General features: G+C 45.8%; 1 protein-coding gene and 1 long non-coding RNA gene across 5 annotated transcripts in view; one reads left to right on the top strand and one right to left on the bottom strand.

Moving 5' to 3' along the window:
• Positions 1 to 14,139, bottom strand: part of SORBS3 (sorbin and SH3 domain containing 3) — a 37,420-nt gene extending 23,281 nt beyond the window's left edge. Inside the window, exons 1-11 of one of the 4 annotated variants that reach the window (XM_074209146.1) lie at positions 13,774 to 14,139; positions 10,837 to 10,969; positions 10,590 to 10,733; positions 10,284 to 10,392; positions 8,640 to 8,833; positions 7,172 to 7,235; positions 3,776 to 3,814; positions 3,476 to 3,644; positions 569 to 656; positions 233 to 319; positions 16 to 69 (exon numbers count right to left, since the gene is read on the bottom strand). In XM_074209146.1, the coding sequence (XP_074065247.1) occupies positions 16 to 69; positions 233 to 319; positions 569 to 656; positions 3,476 to 3,644; positions 3,776 to 3,814; positions 7,172 to 7,235; positions 8,640 to 8,833; positions 10,284 to 10,392; positions 10,590 to 10,733; positions 10,837 to 10,887 (999 nt within the window). In that variant the 5' untranslated portion in view covers positions 10,888 to 10,969; positions 13,774 to 14,139. The remainder of the gene's footprint in view (positions 1 to 15; positions 70 to 232; positions 320 to 568; positions 657 to 3,475; positions 3,645 to 3,775; positions 3,815 to 7,171; positions 7,236 to 8,639; positions 8,834 to 10,283; positions 10,393 to 10,589; positions 10,734 to 10,836; positions 10,970 to 13,773) is intronic. The other 3 variants (XM_074209145.1, XM_074209148.1, XM_074209147.1) reach the window with 3 other exon arrangements.
• On the top strand, positions 11,021 to 16,608 carry LOC141504259 (uncharacterized). The gene is made up of 4 exons (XR_012473252.1): positions 11,021 to 11,635; positions 13,235 to 13,330; positions 15,076 to 15,200; positions 15,793 to 16,608. It is a non-coding gene; the product is annotated as an uncharacterized LOC141504259 (long non-coding RNA).
• Positions 16,609 to 18,818: the final 2,210 nt, after the last annotated feature.

The raw sequence follows: 18,818 nt of genomic DNA, 5'->3' as shown, positions 1-18,818 counted from the left end.
GCAGACCACACTCACCTCAATTGGTAAAGAGGGCTTCTCAGCAGCTTCATCCACCAGTGGCTTCTTGGGCTGAGAAATAGTTCTGATCAGATCAAGGGAACTGAGACTGGGACAGTACCCAGACTCTTTCCCTTTGGGGTTCCTTCTGCTGATTGTCTGGTCTTTGGTTGAGTAACCCTGGTTAAGAACAGCCCCCATCTTTACCTCTTCACTCCAGTGAAACTCTCCTTACCTTCTGCCCTGTCTCTAGTTCTTGCAGAAATTGGTTCCAGGAGTCCTCGGTCCAGATATCTTCAGCTTTCTTTTGGTACCTGACCACCTAGGGGAGGAAACAGGGGATCTGAACTTAAATGGAGTAACCTATAACTAAGCATAGAATTTTGTCATCCAATGGCATGGTTTATCCAAGTGCCTTATCTGGGTATGAGACCTAAAAGCCTATCAGTGGTCACTACAGGGGACCAGTGCTGGATATCACTGATGTTATCCTGAGCCAGATGAGATACAAGTAGGTTTCAAGGATTCAGGTGAGCAAAGGAGGATGGGTGGAAGCCTGAGGTGTGTATACCTGAGGTCTTGTCTGCAGGAAAGGTGAGGTTCTGGGCTTATAGCTGAAGATGTTTCCAGGCCCTTCTTTTGGGTCTTGGTGGTTCCTCCTAGACAAGGGGGGGGGGTGGACAATTAGGAATGGGGTATACAGACAGTTGCCTTCTCTTCTCCAAAGCCTCAGTATGGTTTGTAGTCCTTTCTCTACTTTCACTCCAGCCTCCATAGATCTCTTTCAGGGCTCAGAAGATCACGTGGATGAAGTGAGGGGAAGATTTTTATTAATTTTTCATTTTATTTTCATCTACTTTGTTTCAGAAACTATTCTTTGGCTTCCCACACTTGCAAAGGTCACTCTGCTAGGAAATGTCTGAGGTTGCCATTGAACTCAAGTCTTTCTGACTTCAGGTTCAGAGCAAAGTCCCTTAACTTCTCTCTGCCTCAGTTGTTTCAATTGTAAAAATGGGAATAATAATAATAATAATAATAATAATAATATCTAAGTTGTTGTGAGGAGCACATGACTAATGTTTGAAAAGTATTTAACACAGGCCCTGGTCCATAGCAGGGACTAGATAATACTTATTTCCTTCCTGCCTGCCTAGCTCATACTAACCATAGGGCCCTGGGTCACTTCCTCTATTGCCTAGAAATTTCTGACTGGTAGGCAGAAGAGACAGTGTGATCTGGTTCTAACAGGACTAAAACATTAACTTTTCCAGTTAAAGGTCTGCAATTGGCTTCTAGAAGGAAAGGACATTAGAAGTAGGAGCAATTTCTAGAGGGACTTAATAGAATATTGCTTGGAGACTGTCAGTTCAATATTTGCTGTGGTTGTCTGTACTAGACAGGGGACCTTATACATTTGCTCTCATCATTGCTCTTTATTTTTAAAAAATAAATCAACTGAATTTTGTTTTTATCTGTTGTTAGGATGTAAATGTCCTGATATGACAAATGTCTGACACAATGGTCAAAAAATCCCAAATCCAACCAGTTATGCTAGAAGGTGAATAAGATGAAATATAAAGCTCTTTGGAATTTGAATTTAGAAAGTTAGACAGTTAAGTAGAAAAAGGGCTGGTCAAGGGACCTGGGTTCAGATCCTAACTTTGTTGGTTAATATGCAGGTGATCTTGGGTAAATCATTTAATCTGATTTCTAAATGGATCCTCCAAAATAAGATTGAGAACATGCTATGGCTGATGGGTTTCTTGTCTATTTGAATCCCCGATGCTTTGTATAGTGTCTAGCATACTGTTTAGTAGAGGCCTCCAAAGACCCTTCTAATTCAAAATCCTGTATCTGCTACTTCCCCTCTAATTTGATTTTCCATATGTAAAATGAGGGTTGAACTAGATACTTTCAAAAGTTCCTCCTAGCTCTGACATTTTAGGATTCTAGAAGTCCCCTCTTCTGTTGAAAGGGCTTAACTTGGGTGAACCTCAGCTCTGACATTTCCTTTTGCATCTTGGACAGAATTCTATATTTACCAGTTTTTTTAGGACCATAGAATGTCAGAACTGATTAAGCCAAGGTCCATCATTTTCCCAAAAGGGGAAATGATTGACCCAAGGTAACACTAAGCCATTACTCCAACTAGTTTCTGGGATACTCTTTCCAAATGGTCCATCAACATCAGGTAGGTTCCACTGAATCAGAAGTTTGATCAGATAGCAAAGCAGGTGGTCAGTCTACCAGAATTTTCTGACTTATTATTAGATCTCTAGATACACATCAATATGAATTAGCAGTCCAATAGCAACTGAAAGTCATAACAAGAAGCCACACCTAAGGAAACTCTATGATGTGTCATAGATGAGGATACTTATAATAAAAGAGATTAAAAATAATCCTGACCAGTGAATAATAAATGCATTGATTTTATTTGCTTAGGGTGAGTTGGGTTGGGTTGAGGCGTCGATGCTCAGGTGAACAGTCAGACTGAGACTCCCTCTGGCTTGCAGACTGATAATTTGTCAGCCAAATTTGTCCAAAGGTAAAACCAGGAATTTAATTTTTAATTTCTCCCCTTACACTGTCACCTCCCACCTTCCCATGATTCATGGCGTGTTTTCAATCTTATTTGAAGGATTCATTTAGAAATAAGATTTCCATTTTGAGAGGGAGATGAGGTTGAAGTGAGAACCTCCAGAGTCCTGTTCAAAGAAAACAAGGAACTTATTTCTTGCTTAGGGGTGACCTATGATGACAAGGCAGGTGTGCCAAGATTCCAGGGACCAGTGAAGTGAGTTCTGTCACCGAAAAGAAGCCCAACTATATTCTGTCATTCTAGGCAATGAGGGAAGGCTTCTAGCCTATGATTCTGCTTTGAGATTACTAGCTGGAGAGCCCAGAATGGCAAACACTTGGCTGTAGCTGGCAGACGGGATATGAGATCTGAAGAATTACCATGTTTCACTTTGTATTATAGTTATCCATGTATATGTCTCACCCTTTGGTTAGACTGAGCTCCATGAGGGAGTGCTTCAGATACTTTTTAGCTATGTAGCCCTGGGCAAATCACTTAACCTCTCTTGTTTCCGCATATGTAAAATGAAAGGGGGTGGATCTGATGGCCTCTAGGGTCCTTTTTGGTTTTGATCTTATGCCTTATCTAATTTAATAATTCTTCTAGCCTAGAGTTGGGCATGTTTTCATTGAATTTGAAAACATTTTGGGCTTGGCCATGGAATGCCTGGCTCCCCATGTGGCCACCAGAGGGAGCCAGTTCACCACAGGGATGGACCACCCATTCTGGGATTGACCCCATCATCAATGCTCGGATCTCCTCTGACTCGGAAATGGATTGGGGGCGGAGGGGGTGGAGAATGAAGAGCTATCATGGCTACACCCCCCCCCCCCCCCCCCACCAAAGCCAAGCTTGTGAAACTCCAGAGCTCCATCCCCAATCCCAGCATTCACTCACCTGCTGTGGGCAGATGGAGGACTTCCCCCAGAGGCAGTTCTCAATCGTGGTCCGAGATGCCTGGATTCTATAAAGAATGGGGAGTGGAGGGAAATGGGAGGTTGGGATAGGAGAGGCTGTGGGGAATGGAATAAGCAAGGAAGAAACCAGGAAATTGGGAAAACCCGTTCTGAAAAGACAAACAGTAGTTTATGTGAAGGGGAAGAGATCTGGGGTCTTAAAAGCTAGATGACAGAGAATTCTCTTTACTGAGAGCAGGGGCCAGTCTCCAGGATCAGTTCTTAGTGTGAGATCTCTCACCTTTGCCTTGCTCCTCAAAAGGCCAGTCCAATTGCAGCTCTGGAAGAAGAGAGAGGAAACAGGTCACTGCTCTCTAACCTCTGCCTCAACCCTACTCCAGTGCCAAAGGCCCTCCCCTCCCCTTTAGGAGGTGGAGGAATGAGTCAGGTCCACAAGAATGTCTACAGGGAGGAAAGGAATCAACAGGGCAGCTCCTAGGAGGTCTGGAAATACTTTGGGTATTCAATGACTCTGGAACTCCTCCAGGCAACCGGAGATTTCCCACCTCTCCCAGACCCACCCACCCATCCACTTAAAGTTAACTGGGCCGTGGTCAGCAAAATGGCCAAGTCATGGAAATCCATCTTTCTTGTTTATGACCCTTTAGGCCCCTCCTGCCTGGAAGAAAAGCATCCAAGAAAATTCAGGCTCAACCAGTCTCTTGTTAGTGACTTCCAAGGCCTCTCTGAAGCTTTAATTTTATATGAGAATGGTAGATTCTGAGCTGCTGATGTTTGTCTTTCATTCTCAAAGAAGACATGTTACTGGGGGAGGTGATGCCATGACAAGCAAGTGAATTGGATTTGAGTGAGAAGGTGTTGTACAACTTTCTCCTCCACAACCATCTAGATCCAGAGCCCAGATATGAGTCAGGACAACTAGAGACAGTCTTGGATGAGAGACCATCAGGATTAAGTGACTTGCCGAAGGTCACCCAGCCAGCAAGTGTAAAGTTTCTGAGACCGAATTTGAACTCGGGTCCTTCTTAGTCTAGAATCTGTGCTCTATTCACCTGGCTATGCTAGGCTCACAATGAATGCTTTACAAACAACGCACTAGATCCTCACAACAACCAGGGAAGTAGTTATTATTATTATTATTATTATAATCCCCATTTTAAAGTTAAGGCAGAAAGAGGTTAAATGTCTTGCTAGGTATAACACAGCAAAGAAGTATCTGAGGCTGGATTTGAACTCAGGTATTCATGACTCCAGACCCTACAAGTTTTCCAGTGTACCACCTAGACACCTCATTGTCTCAATTGCCTCATTGACATTTTGCCTCACTCCTAGTTTTATTCTCCAGGGCCAAGCAGACTAAGTGGATATTCCTTCTCCAACATATTATATAACTCATTAGACTGTGAGCACCTTAAGAGCATCATCTGTCTTTCTGGTCTTCTTTTGTATCCTCCAGGGCTTAGTATGTGCTGGCCAACAGCAGGCACTTAATAAATGCTTTTTGGGGCTCATGAATAGTCCTTTGAATACTTGAAGGCAGCAGCCATGTCCTCTTATGTCTTTTCTTTTCCAGGTACCTTCAATTAATCTTTATTTGGCCCCAGCCATCCTGGTTGTCTTTTTACGGATTTTTTTTTTTTATCAATTTCCTTCCTAAAATTTGACATCTGGAAGTGGGTGGGCTGCAGTAAATATGATCTCTTCCAGGGCAAAGTGGGGAGTGGCTGTCATCCTTCCAGCTCTGTGGCTGAGTTTCTCTTAAAGTCATCTAAGATTAGCTTGGTTTTCTTAGTTGCAATATCACCCTTTTGATGCATTGAAATCTTATATTTAGAAGACTGACTTTTTAGAAGAAAAGGCTAAGCTTTTACATTGACTTCTATTATATTTCATTTCACTATATTCCAGATAATTTTGAATTATCTTTCCCTTTATCTAAATCAAAAAGAAAAAGGTTAAATAAATAGCACATGGCCAATCTGGAATCACTGGGGAACTTATAATAATAATAATAGATATCATTTACATGGCACCTGAAGATTTGCAATTCATTTCATGGCAGCTAGGTGGCACAGTGAATAGAGCACTGGAGCCTGGATTCAGGATAACCTGAGTTCAAATTTGACTTCAGACACTTAATAGCTGTGTGACCCCGGGCAAATCACTTAACTCTGTTGGTCTCGGTTTCTCATCTGTAAAATGAACTGGAGAAGGAAATGGCAAATTATTCCAGTGTCTTTGCCAAGAAAATCTCAAATGGGGTGATAAAAGGTCAAGCATGACTGAAACAACTGAACAACAGATGCATTTCATATACTATGTCATTTTATCCTCACAATGATACAGGAAAGTTGAAACTGTTATTATCTCCATTTCATAGCTAGGGGTGTAGCAGCACCCAGCCCTAGAGTCAGGAGGACCCAAGTTCAAATCTGACCTCAGACACTTAGCACTTACTAGCTATGTGATTTTGGATAAGTCACTTAACCCTCACAATCCTGATCCAAGTCCAGTCATCCTGATCCGTATGTGGCCACTGGACCCAGATGGCTCTGGAGGAGAAAGTGAGGCTGGTGACTTAGCACAGCCCAACTCACTCAAACCCAATTCACATATGGCATCACCTCCCTGATATCATGATCTTCTTCAACAACCAAAGACAAACAACCAATAATTATACAGAAGGGGAAGCTGAGGCAGGAAGTCCAGGGTCATATGGCAAGTAAGTATCTGAGGCAAGATTTGAAATCAGATCATCTAAGTCTAAATTCAGGGATCTTTCTAGTATCCACACTATGCAGAAGCACTCATTTCTATTCTCTGGATCTGGTCATCCAATCAACTCTAGATTCATCTAACTATACTATCTTTCATAGGTAGTCCATAACACTCCTTAGTGCAAGTCTGGCCTCCTCAGTCCACATTAAAATACAATTGAGAAATATTTAACAAAATAAATATAAATGCAAAAAACCCCAGACCATGTAACTATGTGACTTTGTAAGTCATAAGAGATACTTATGCATCATTTAAACACCTCTGATCTGGCCTACATCTCTTTATCTTTTCCTCATGAGAGGTTCTATGAAGTGCTTTGCTAAAATTTAGAGAAATTCTAGAGCATTCCCCAGGTCACTTCCATTCACTGGCCAAATCTTGCTGATTTTAGCTGCTTATCTCCACCTTCTCTTCATTCATAACACTTCTGTTCTAATTCAGTCTATTATTATTATTGCCACAGTTTTTCAGTTGGCTTCCAGTCTCTTTCCTCTCCAAGCCATCTTCCACCCAGCTACCAAAATAACCTTCCTAAAGCACAAGTCCAATCATTTTATCCCCCCAAACAAGAGCCATCTATGGCTCCCTATGCCTTTCATGTTACAGGTACTTAAACCCTTTCCCAATGTAGCTCTGGCTTACCTTTTCAAGTTTTCTCTAATTCTTCTTACACGTTACTCCTGATATATGTGATATATTCCAGCCATTTTGCTGACCCTTGTACAGGGCTCTGCTTTCTTTTTTCTACCTCTAAGATGCTTCCTTAAAGACTCAGATTCATGTGCTTTCTTTTAGAGGAAGGCTTTCCATCTCTTCCTCCTTCTCCTCCTATCCCTTTCCATTTCCCAGCCACCTTCAACTCTGCTCATGCACCAGCCATGATAAGACTGGGTCTCACCTGGAAGTTTTCGGTGGATCTGCTGGAACATTTTCCGGTACCAATCCCGAGGGCTGCCTACACTCTGGAAATAGAGAAGGCAAAAATTAGGCTATCCTCCTTTTCCTACCTCCAGAACTTCTTCAATGAAATCCAGCCCCAGGAGCAACACCCACCCTGTGGTTAGGAGGACCTGAGTTCAAATCTGACCTCAAATAGCTGTGTGACCCTGAGCAAGTTACTTAACCCCAACTGTGCCACTCCACTCCCCCCAAAAAAAGCAAAACAAAAAAGAAAAGGAAAGGACATACAGAGGTCTCTGCTGAGCTGATATTATGGGGAAAATAGCACCTCACTTTGGAAGCACTTAATACCTGGTCTTCAAAGCATAATTTTAGACATACCTGAGGTACTGAGATTGAGTGACTCCTTCAAGGTCACAGAGTCACTAAGTGTCAGAGGTAATTTTTTTTTTTTTTTAGTTTTTGCAAGGCAATGGGGTTAAGTGATTTGCCCAAGGCCACACAGCTAGGTGATTATTAAGTGTCTGAGGCCAGATTTGAACTCAGCTACTCCTGACTCCAGGGATGGTGCTCTATCCACTGCACCACCCAGACGCCCCTCAGAAGTAAAATTTAAACCCAAATCTTTCTGGATCTGAAGTCAGCTTTCTAAACAAGGCAGTTAGGTGGTATAGTGGAAAGAGTGCAATGCTTGGGAGTTTTGGATTTAAAAAACTGAGTTTGAATATTGCCTCAGACACTTAACAGCGTGTGTTTGACCCTCCTCAAGTCATTCATTCTCTCTCTCTTCTCTAACTAATCTGCAAAATGAGTCTAATAATAGTACCTACCTCAACAGGCCAATATCTCTCCTACCTTTGAGGGTCAACAATGAGTCCATATTTGAAAAGCTAAAAGCACTATGCAAATCCTAGTTTTTTCATATGATCTTCTTTCTATGTAATTTTAAATTTTACAAAGCTTCTTCCTCACTGTATCTCAGAGAACATATACCAGTATTATTATTCTCATTTTATGGGTGAAGAAACAGAGGCTTTTAGAGATGAAGTTAAATCCTATGGTAAAGATCAGGTCTCTCCTTACTGCAAATTCAAAACTCTTTCCCCTCCTTATCAGTGTGAGATAATGGAAGGTTTTTTTAATACAAGGGACATTTCTGAATTCAGGGGCATCTAGGTGCACATTGAATAGAGTATCAGACTTAGAATCAGGAAGACCCTAGTTCAAATCTAACCTCAGATACTTCCTAGTGACCCTGGGCAAATCAATTAACCCTATTTGCCTCAGTTTCCTCATCTGTAACATGAACAGGAGAGGGAAACAGCAAACCACTCCAGCATCCCTGCCAAGAAAACTGAAATGGTGTCACAAAGAGTTGAACATAACTGAAACAAGTGAATATCCTGAGCTCAGGGTCCGTCTCTGTCTTGTTTTCCCACCCTCTTCGTGGTACCCCCAGCACTCACAGAACGAGGAGCGATAGGCATGCCACTCTCATCCACTGGCCCAATGCCCTCATATTTGACCCAGCACTTCTCCCGCTGTTTGCTGCCTTTGGTCCACGTAGCTGACCAGTTTGGGTTATACTGGGATGTGGGTGGTTTACTGCCTCCAGGGACCTGGCTCTCAGAAGCAGGCCAGGTCTGATACCAAGAAGGATCTGTAGGTAGCATTTAAAAGGTAGAAAAGAAAAGAACAGTAAGGAGCCCACCGCATACACTCATTCCATTTATCCATTACATTTTCAGGACAGTGACCCCTGAACTTTTCAGAGTTATGACATTCTATTTGATTTTGTGGCTTAAACACACACACACAAAAGTGTACCCTGATCCCTTCAGATAAAAGGAGCATATGGTACATGTTTATTTTTTTTTAAAGAAAATCCAAACTGATTACCTTTTGAGAATGTTTAGACCCAAACTTTAAGAATATAGGCGATGCCCTGTGTTCTCAGTATAGCTTTCCTACCCCAGGGGAGAATCACTGTTTTAGAGTAAAGGATCAGACCAATATCATTTATGGAAATGGGATTTTATAAACATATTTTGTGCCCTTATCCCTCTCCCCTGCCACCATTCACTACCCCAAGATACTACCTCATCCTCCTTAACTCAAAGAATGAAAGCAAGCAGTGTGGTTCCCATTCTCACTCATCTTCTGGGCTAGAGAAGCCTTTCTCACTTTCCCCTTAGTCCCTATTCTATCCTGAAGTCTATTTTCTAAGATTATCAACCAGGATAGCCCTGAGAGTTCTATCCTGGGTTGGGAGGTGCCAGTCATTATAGAGACTGACCTTGGGGTCTTTGACCTTCATCCCCCAGAAACCAAGATCTAGCATCGACCTGCCTGCCTTGAGATGCTCCATGTACAATTAGGAGTATGTGGTGGTGGTGGTGATGGGATCCACAGAGTTGTGTTGACCCCGTAATTTTTCCTCTGTTTTGCCCTCGGTATGTATGTAGTATATACAAGGAGAGAAGTTCACAAAATGCAATATCAAGAAGGTTAATTCAGTCCAGGAAAATATATAGTAGGGAAAATATCAGGAATCAAAGGTACCTTCCAGCAGCAAAAAGATTAAAATAATTTCTGCTTCTTTTGTCCTCTCCACCTCTTTGACTTCAAAATACCTGCTGCCTGAGGTCAGAGCTGCATCATTCTCTCTCAAACTCTGCCCTCAGCATGATCTCCCAGGGATCTATATATCTATATTAACATCCATAGCTATAAATCTAGAAACATATACATAGGGCATGATGGGCAATGCCTTGATTATACCCTATATGTATATGAGATTTTGAATGTGTGGTGTTTGTATCAAAAGCAAAATGAAGCCAGCACCAATTGTATTAGCTGATTCTAAGGAAAAGGGAACCTGGGAAAATGTCTGAACCCTGAACCCTGTAATAGAGTCAGGACCACCCCTTCTAACATCCCCCCCACCACCACCGCTGGGAGGAAGAAGGGCCGATACCATATCTTCTACTTTCTACCATACTGTCTAACCAGACTTTCAGGAAGCAAGGAAACTAGCAAAGCGTTGAAGCCAAGGCAGATGGAAACAGAAGAGGTCTCTGATGAGGATGGCTAGCATGGGCCCAGCAAACCTGGAACGACTCTCCTGGCTGTGGCGTGCCCATTGCACACGGTCCTGGGGGCTGGGTCATGGAACTGGAAGTTGAGTGTGTTGGAGCTGCCATTCCGGAGCACAGGAACCTGTTGGGGTTGGGGAGGAGGCAAGGAGGGAAGCTCAAGATGCAGAAGGGAGAAGGGCTCCGTTTACAGAATGCATGGGGCCTAGCAGAAGTCCAGTCTAGGTGAAGACAGCAGGAACAAAGTCAAATCCTTTCTGCCTCCCCAATCCCGTCCACCAGACTGGCCTCTCCAAGGTCAGGGCAGGTGCCCTCACTCACCCGGGTCCCTTGACGGTGCGGTAACGTCTGTGCTTGGAAGTGTCTTGGGATGAAGTCGTGGAGGCTGAGCCCCGGGGGGAGGCTGTAATGTGGGGACTGCATGGTCCGGCCAGGACCCACGAACCCAGAGGGGACCAGTTCTCCCTTGGGGAAAGAACAGGGAGAACTAGAACTGGCTCTGGAAGGCCCAGCCCCTGCTGGGTCTGGATGGGGGTGGAGGGCTGGGGAAGGGAGTCTGGAGGATCACCTGGGCTCCCGATGCCCCAAGAGGCAGACTCCTCCCCTGGGCACCAGCCATCAGCTTGTCCTGCTCCTGCTCCTGGCGCCGCCTCAGCTGCTGGATCGGGCACAATGAGCCGCTTGTCTGAGTGACCCAGGAACTGCAGGGGTGGGGGGGAGGGAGAAGTGGAGGACCAGGGGGAGGGAGAGGATAAGAGAGGGATGTCGAGAATGGGGGTGCTGATGGGAGAGGCCTCAGGCATCCCCTAGGGGGATCTCAAAGCACTTTATGACTTCCTTCCCAAAAAAGAGAAATGGAAACAGCTGTTGGGCACAGCCACAGAGGAAGGAAGGAGAGAAACTGGCCCGGCCTGGCGATGTGCCTCAAAGGAGACGGCCAGGGTCCCTCCCCTTAGTCCCAAGACCAGGCCGTGCTCTTGGTGAGGGGTAGAAAATCTTTCCTGAGTCAGGACTTCAGCATGAAATGGTCATAGCCTTTTTTGTTTCTGTTTTAGTTCCCAGGGACTCTGGGGAGTCCAGAGTGCCAATGGGGCCTGGCCTGCCCTCAAGTCCTGGGCTCAGGATGCTCTGATCTTAAACATTTCTTTCTCTCTCTCTCTCTCTCTCTCTCTCCCCCTTGATCTCTCTCTGTCTCAACTCTTTCTTTTCTCTGCTTCTTCCCCTTTCTGTTTTTCTCTCCACTCCTTTCTACACCTCTCTCCTGCTTTTCCTTCTTCCCTTCTCTCCCTTTGCTCTGTCTGTTAGTAGATGCCTCTCTCCCAGACTTGCACTTGTTGCTCCAGACAACGAGGCTGTAGCAAAGAAAGGTTTGTCCCTGGAAATCAGCAGTGGGTGGAGGGGAGGTGGCCAGCACTGGGAGGAAAAAGCCCAAAGCCCCTATGGGGGTGACAGGAGAGGGGACATGACCTGGAGATGGGGAGGAGGAATAGGGTGACAAATGAGGCTGAGGGCAGGGGAAGAAGCAGGCGGTGGATGGGAGGAGCAGCAGGTGGTCCCTGTGCTGGGTGAGGGTAATGTTAGACCGGGACTCTCAGTGTGGGCTGAGATTATGGGCTGACATGGGACTTCCCTCTACCCTACCCCCAACTAGAGTCACAGGACTTGCCTGTGTCACATTGCTACCTCCTGAATTGAATCCAAACTGTTGGTGGGTGGCTTCCACATTCACAAAGGGCAGTGTTGGGAGAAATGGGGGGGGGGCAATTGCTTTCTGAGAAGAGGGAATGTGCATACCCATGGTTGGGGGGGTTGTATTCCACCTGGGTAGTGCTCTGCAATGGGGTGGAAATGGGGTTCACTTGTAATGAAATACCAGGAGGGAAGGAGGTTGGGGGCAGACCCTCCTTGTGAGCCACTAATGCAACTTGGGGCTCTGAATGGAGAGTGGCTGTTGCTTGTCTGTGCCCATTTGACTGCTGGGGGTGGGGAGGAGTGGGAAGGGAAGGCACTCACAAGCTGTATTCAATTAGAACTAAAGGGAAGGCCACATCAGCAGCACAGACACACCAAAGCTCTCTGCAATTCTTTCTCCTAAACATTATGGAGGGGGAAACTGAGGCATGAATCAGGAAAGCCTGAGAGCTGACAGCCCAGAGGTACCAGGTCCTAACATCTCAGTGCTTTTGGGTTATATATCATCTTCATGATTTTTTTTTTTTTGAGGCAATGGGTTAATGCCCAAGATCACATAGCTAGTAAGTATCGAGTGTCTGACACTGGATTTGAACTCAGGTCCTCCTGGCTCCAGGGTCAGTGCTCCACCTACTGTACCACCTAGCTGCCACCATCATCATATCATTAACTGACCCTGGATTCTTCTTTCTCCTGACCTCCCTTGACTTCTGTGAGCACTAGGAGAGATTCACAGTAGATTACTTCCCTCCAAGCTGGCTGGCCAATTCACTTTTCTGGTGTGGCAGAGCTAGTCTTGGAGTCAAGAAGGTTCCAGGACTATCTGTGTGATCTAACACCAGTTACTTACCCCCCACCCCCCATGAGTCTTTCTATGACTCTTTGCTGCAGAGGTGGTGATAACATGCATTGACAGAAGTAATTTTCTTATCTGGGAGTTTTAGGTCCAGTCCCTATCCCTGCCCTGGCTGTTTTCAGTGGGTAGGATTATGCCCATTTTCCAACTATCCCCTTTCCTCCAACAGTGTTCTCAATACTTCCTCTCCCTTCCTATCTCAATTCCCCTAATGGGGTGGGGGGATAAGAATGGGTCCAGATACTCTAGCCTCTTATTGTAAGCAGATCTTTGCATGTACTTTGCCCAACCAGGCCTCTACATTCTTGGTACCAGTATTTCTAGAGTTTGAGGTAGGGATAACGTGGGAATGCAGAAGGGCCAGGTACTTCATTTAGGGGAAAATGGAAGTAAAAGGTCTTGATCTCTATCCCACCAGGTGATGTAGGGGTAGGATCAGAAGTAGACCTGGTCCGATTCCCAAATCAGTGCTCTGTCCACTTCCTTTGAGTTTGAGAACTCTCCATCCCTTTTGGTAAGTTCCTTACTTTCCTGGACTCTCAGAATCTAACATCCATACAGTACCACCTGAAGGTTTTTCTTGTCACATATATGGGAAAATAAATAGGGTGATGGTAGTTAACCTCAACTCCTTCCCTCTTCCCCATTCTCCCCTCCCCACCTCTCCAAGAGGACAAGAAAAGACTTCTTTGGAAAGCTTATTATTTTCTTTGAACAGTAAGGAGCTGGGAGCAGGACGACCCCAGTCCTCTTCTTAATTTCTTCATACCTCAGTTTCCATGTGCATAGGACCCCCCCACCACCACCTTCTGCTGATTTTCTGTGGACTACAGGGGGAGGAGCCAGTCCGCCTTCCCTTCATCTGGTTTGAAGGATTGGTTGGTCTTTCCTCCTTGATCCCTCCTCTCCTGACCTCAGCCTCTCCTCCCTTGCCCCCTCTTCTTCCTTGGCACCTACCTGTAGGAGAGCTGGTGGAAAGGATGGAGAGAGTCCGTGAGGAAGAGAGCATTCCCTCCAATCCTCCACCTTGAGCCCACAGCTGTGGGCCTCTGGGGAGGCTGCCAGGAAGGGAAAGGAAGGGGAGAAGCCTGGGGTGTGTTCTCACTCCCTCGTGACTGGGGCAGAATAAGGCTCTTACAGGGTGGGTGGGTGGATGGGGAAGGAGAGGCAGTGAGGCACAGACTCAGAGAAACAGAGAAAATGGGGAACTGGAGTGTGGGTGTGAGATAGGCCGGAGATAAAAAAGAGAAAAACTCAAATCAGCAGGAAGGGAATCTGAAGTTGGAGAGAGGGAGGGAGGGAGGGAAGAGAGGAAGAAGGAAGAAGGGAGGGAACCAAGCAGAGTTTCCAATCTCTGGACTGTTTGCAGTAGGGTGGAGTGTAGGGAAAAGTCATACTTTTTGTCTGTAGCTCTTTCCCCTCCCTCCCTCCTCACATTGTATGTTTATATGAATTGTGGGGGTGGGGTGGGGAAAGACTCGGGGGGTAATTTGGTCGAGGCTATGGGTAAGCAAGTGCCCATCTCATTTCAAGGGTGGGACCAGGCAGAGGAGCAGCAGAAAGGATAGTCCCAGTGCTCAGGGTGGAGCGTGTTTAGAGGAGGAGGAGGAGGAGTCCTGGGGTCCCAGGGGACCACAAGAGCTTTCCCAGCAGCTTTCCTTCTGTACCCTATGGAGTCTCTGGCACCAGACAAGGACCACTCAGAGTTTCCAGCAACATTTCCAGCATGTGGGAGGGGAAGCCTGCCTATAGACAGACAAACACACTGAGAGGGACAGAGAGAAACAGACCCAAAGAGCCTGACACAAAGAGGGAAGAATGAGCCTGGACACAGTTGCTAAAGAGCTGGAGGGATAAAAAGAGGCATGAAGGGTGAAATTTAAATACATACACATAGATGTGGGGAAACAATGACAAGTACACACACACACATGCAATGCCAATAGAGGGGGTGAGGGACACATGGAGGAAGGTAGCCCTGAAGGATCCTCTCCCAAGGAAATGGTCCTGGGGAGGGGCTGGAGTGAGCCAGCCCAGGCAGGCGGATGAGGGTGGAGGCCACCCCTGACGGCAGTGGGGTGGTCCCCATGTTCCCAGGCAGTGGACAGCATGTTTCCAGCTTGTTGTCTTTCCGATGTTCCCGTTGCTTCTGGCTCTTATCCCAAAACCTCCACCCATTCACTCCCCAGCCTCTCCACTCCCTCTTAACCTGCGCTGCTGTAGCTTCCCTCATGACATGGGTTCTGTTTGGTCCTCAAGAGTCGCAGATGAAGCTTGGGGCCAGAAAGGAATGGAAAAGGAGCCTCTCTTCTCCCCTCCCCCCCAACCACAGCAGTTGGGAGGATACAGGGATGCTGTACGGATGAGCAGCAGGACAAAGCAAGGTGATGCTTCATCCTCTGGACCTTGGCAGGGAGGACTTAAAAGTGCTTTTGGGGAAAGGGAGAAAAGAGATCTGGTTTGTAAGCTGAGCTCAGGCACCAAAGTTGACCTTGACCATCCCAGGGGAACATGCTCCAGAGACACCAAGTTCCAGTTGGAACACCTCATTCTGTCCTTTGCACCTTAGAAACGGCTCCAATCCCAAGGGACCCAGAAAAGAGGCCACTCCTAAACCCCATAACCTCCTCCGTATCCCTTCTGTTCCAAAGGACACAGGCACCAGTCCAGTTTCTGAAAGATATAGTGTTGCCAAGCTTCATGGGATGACACACATAGTACAGTGCAGAGAGTTCTGACCTGGGAATGGGGAGGCCACTTCTTTATCTACCAAATAGGAATAACACCCGACCAACTCATGGCACCAAATGCAGCCCTGCTAAATTCACACCAAGCACCCCCAGGAGGTAGGCTTCAGAACCCTGGAAGAGGGCATCCCAGAAGAAAGAACACTGGGCAACTCACTCAACCCTGAGGCGGCAGCTACAGGGTTAGCAGAGGAGCCCAATCCAAGGTCTGTTCTTTTTTCCTTTTTAGGTCATAGCACATAAAACTTCTCAGAGACCCTTGGTGCTCCAACATGGGATATTTGATGAAGAGAATAAGCAGGAATGAGGATGGAGCGATAAGCCTCGAAGAACTCGGTGACTGATAACTCTTAATTTGCTTTCCCTTTTGCAAGTTATTCAAAAATTTGGGGGTTTGCTCAACTCCTTTTCTTGCTTGAAAAGTTAGGGAAGAGAGCATGTGGGCATTGTATGTTTGTTGAAAAGAGGAACTAATTAGGGTCACAAGTAATGATTTTCTTCTAGAGAGAACTGAGACTTAATCCTTCTTTGAGTTTGATCCACACTGATGTCCTCCATTTAATGACACAATCTATATCATTCGCCTTAAATATTATCCCCACCTGGGGGCTGTCAAAAAGGTTCCCAGGCTTACACAGGACCTTGTTACTTCTTCTTTGTTGTCTGTTGGAGGGACTGGAGAACCTCGATTGTCTGTGATCCTGGCCAGATCGCCTCGCCTTATTCTCCAGTTTTAGCTTTGACTCCAAAATAAATATTTAACACAGAGGTTGTGGTTGAACTGACTAATGTCCTGATTTCCTGTTTGTCATGGGGGGGGGTGTAAGGGGGTCAAGGGACATGACGGCTTACCAGTAGCATTCATCACTATGGGAATGGGCACTTGAATAAACAGATTGCTGGTGATGGGGGAGAGGGGTTGAATGAGCCCAGACTAAGACCAGCCCCTCTTTACCTCCAAGATTCTGAGGTCAATGAAATTTGGCCAACTTCTCCAGGGTCCCAAGCACTGGGCTTGTTAAATGTCCTGGAGCAGGCAAAAGTAAAGGTGATCATGTGAAATTTGTGTCATCAGCACCCTTACTTTCTCCCCCCCCCCCCCCCCCGCCCCGCTTTCTTCCTAACTATAAGGAAGGCTGGCTGCAGGCCTGCAGTCTCTGGAAGGGGGCTTGTGACAGTAATGCCCTCTAACACCCATCCTACCTCAGAGAGAGGTCAAAGGCACGAGGGAAATATTCAAAGCTTCCCAGAGGATGGAGCACAAGAAACCCACAGATTTGTCTTTGGAGTGGAAGGGATAAACTCTTCCATCTGGAAACCCCAGCCTCAGGTTTCCCAGCTCCTCCCTCAGACTGGGCTTGTTCTGGCTCAATGCATCAGGCATTCTCTTCCCCCCCTTCCCCTCTGGGGGGTTGGGAAGCCCATTTGTTTCTGCTGTTCCATCTCCCCAGCCCTCTCTGAGAGATATCGTAACAGTTTGTTCTTCATTTCCTGGCTACCTGATGCCACAGTCACAGGTGTTCTTTGCTTTGAGCCCTGGAAATCTATCCCACCCTGCCACCCCCTTTGTGGTCGTTTCTGTTATTTTGCATGTTATATAACATGTGTAAACAGAACTCTATCCATCCTCCACATCTTTAACAACAGCTGACATTTACATAATAGCATTTGAAGATTAGCAAATCATTTTACTTACATTATTTCATTGAAGCCTCAGGGAAAGAGAGAGGAAGAGGGAGAGGGAGAGGGAGAGAGAGAGAGAGAGAGAGAGAGAGAGACAGACAGACAGACACAGAGGAAGAGAGATGGAGAGGGGAAGGGAGCAGTGTGTGTGTGTGTGTGTGGGGTGCTCCCTTCCATGATAAATATCAGCAGCTGGTCTGTAATTTCCAAGTCAGAGATGCTTGAGGAGCCCACTGTGACACATGGGTTACCCAGTATCTGTCTAGGCAGCCTTGAGGACTATTGAGTGACAGGAGCTACAGACATTCTTACAGATGAGGACTCTGAGTCTGCTTTCACAGCTAGTGAGCATCAGAGGTAGGATCTAGACCCAAGTATTTCTGACTCCAAATCCAGAAAGCTGACCACTAGACCACATTGCCTCTGCAGTGGCAGAAGACAGCTCAGCTAAGGATTGCCATGGCAATCCACCAGCAGGGAAGGCTGTTCATCTTGACCAAGGGAGGGAGTGGAGAGCAGAAGTGTGTGGCTGAACATATAGGAAGAACAGGTCATTCTGAAAACCAATCTTGGTCACCAAGGGAAGTAAGACAATAGAATACAGCACTTTCATTATAATGTAAATTTTGAGACAAGTGAGAGAGGGATGAAAGTTACATTTTTCTTGGAATGGAAAAGAATGAGGGAAGCCCAAAAGTCAGGAACTCAGATGTTATTCATTTCTAAGGAGAAGCATCTTTTCCCATTTCAAGCTGAAACCAATCTGCCAGAATCCATTGAACCTACAAAGAAACTTGCTTCTTTTATGGTTAGAAAAAATTACTGTCTTGCTCCCTATCCCTATCCATCCTACCTGCCACTTTTCCGGGATGAAATGCTCTTTTTTGCTCCAGAGGGCAAGGCCATAATGACACAATGGTCACTCACTGAATGGTTCATTGCTTCTTTTAGGATTCTCATCCCTTCTCCTTGTGGCTTTTCTCATCCCAGGGAAATACTGATGGCTTGCTTTTATACAAGCTACTGTGGGAACAAAAAGCCCCTCCTTGGGGCATGCTAGTTGGAACTCTTAAATCACAGTACCTCAATCAGGTTTAAACCCCCCACCATGATGAACCTGTCAACCACTAGGTACTGATTCCATTGAAAATTTATTAAGTGCTTTTATATGCACTCTGTTGGGAAGTAGGGAGCAAAGATGAAAAATGACAAACTCCCTGCTGCCTTCAAACTTACAATCTGCTTGGAGGAAGAGAAGAAATACAAAATGCACATATAAATATAAAAGAAAATAGATTATGAAAGAAGTAGGAGATACAAAGTGTGCCAGGAAAATCTGGAAAATAGAACACTTTCAATAGTGGGGGTGGGGATAGAGTTAGGGAAGGTTTTGTGGAATAAGTGGCTAATTGGACTCATCTTTGAGGGGGAGACAACAAAGGAGGATTGCCTCCCCAGAAGTGGAGGGCAACAGGATGAGATCAGAAAACAACTTGTATTCAACTTGGAACAGAGAGAACAGTGGCCACAAATGCATTTCCATGGCAATCGTTTGGCTGAATTGCTGCTAAA

Source organism: Macrotis lagotis, chromosome 1 (assembly GCF_037893015.1).
Source record: "Macrotis lagotis isolate mMagLag1 chromosome 1, bilby.v1.9.chrom.fasta, whole genome shotgun sequence".
NCBI lineage: Eukaryota > Metazoa > Chordata > Mammalia > Peramelemorphia > Peramelidae > Macrotis > Macrotis lagotis.
The sequence above is the reverse complement of the archived record's forward strand: the minus strand, read 5'-3'. Positions and strand labels throughout refer to the sequence as shown.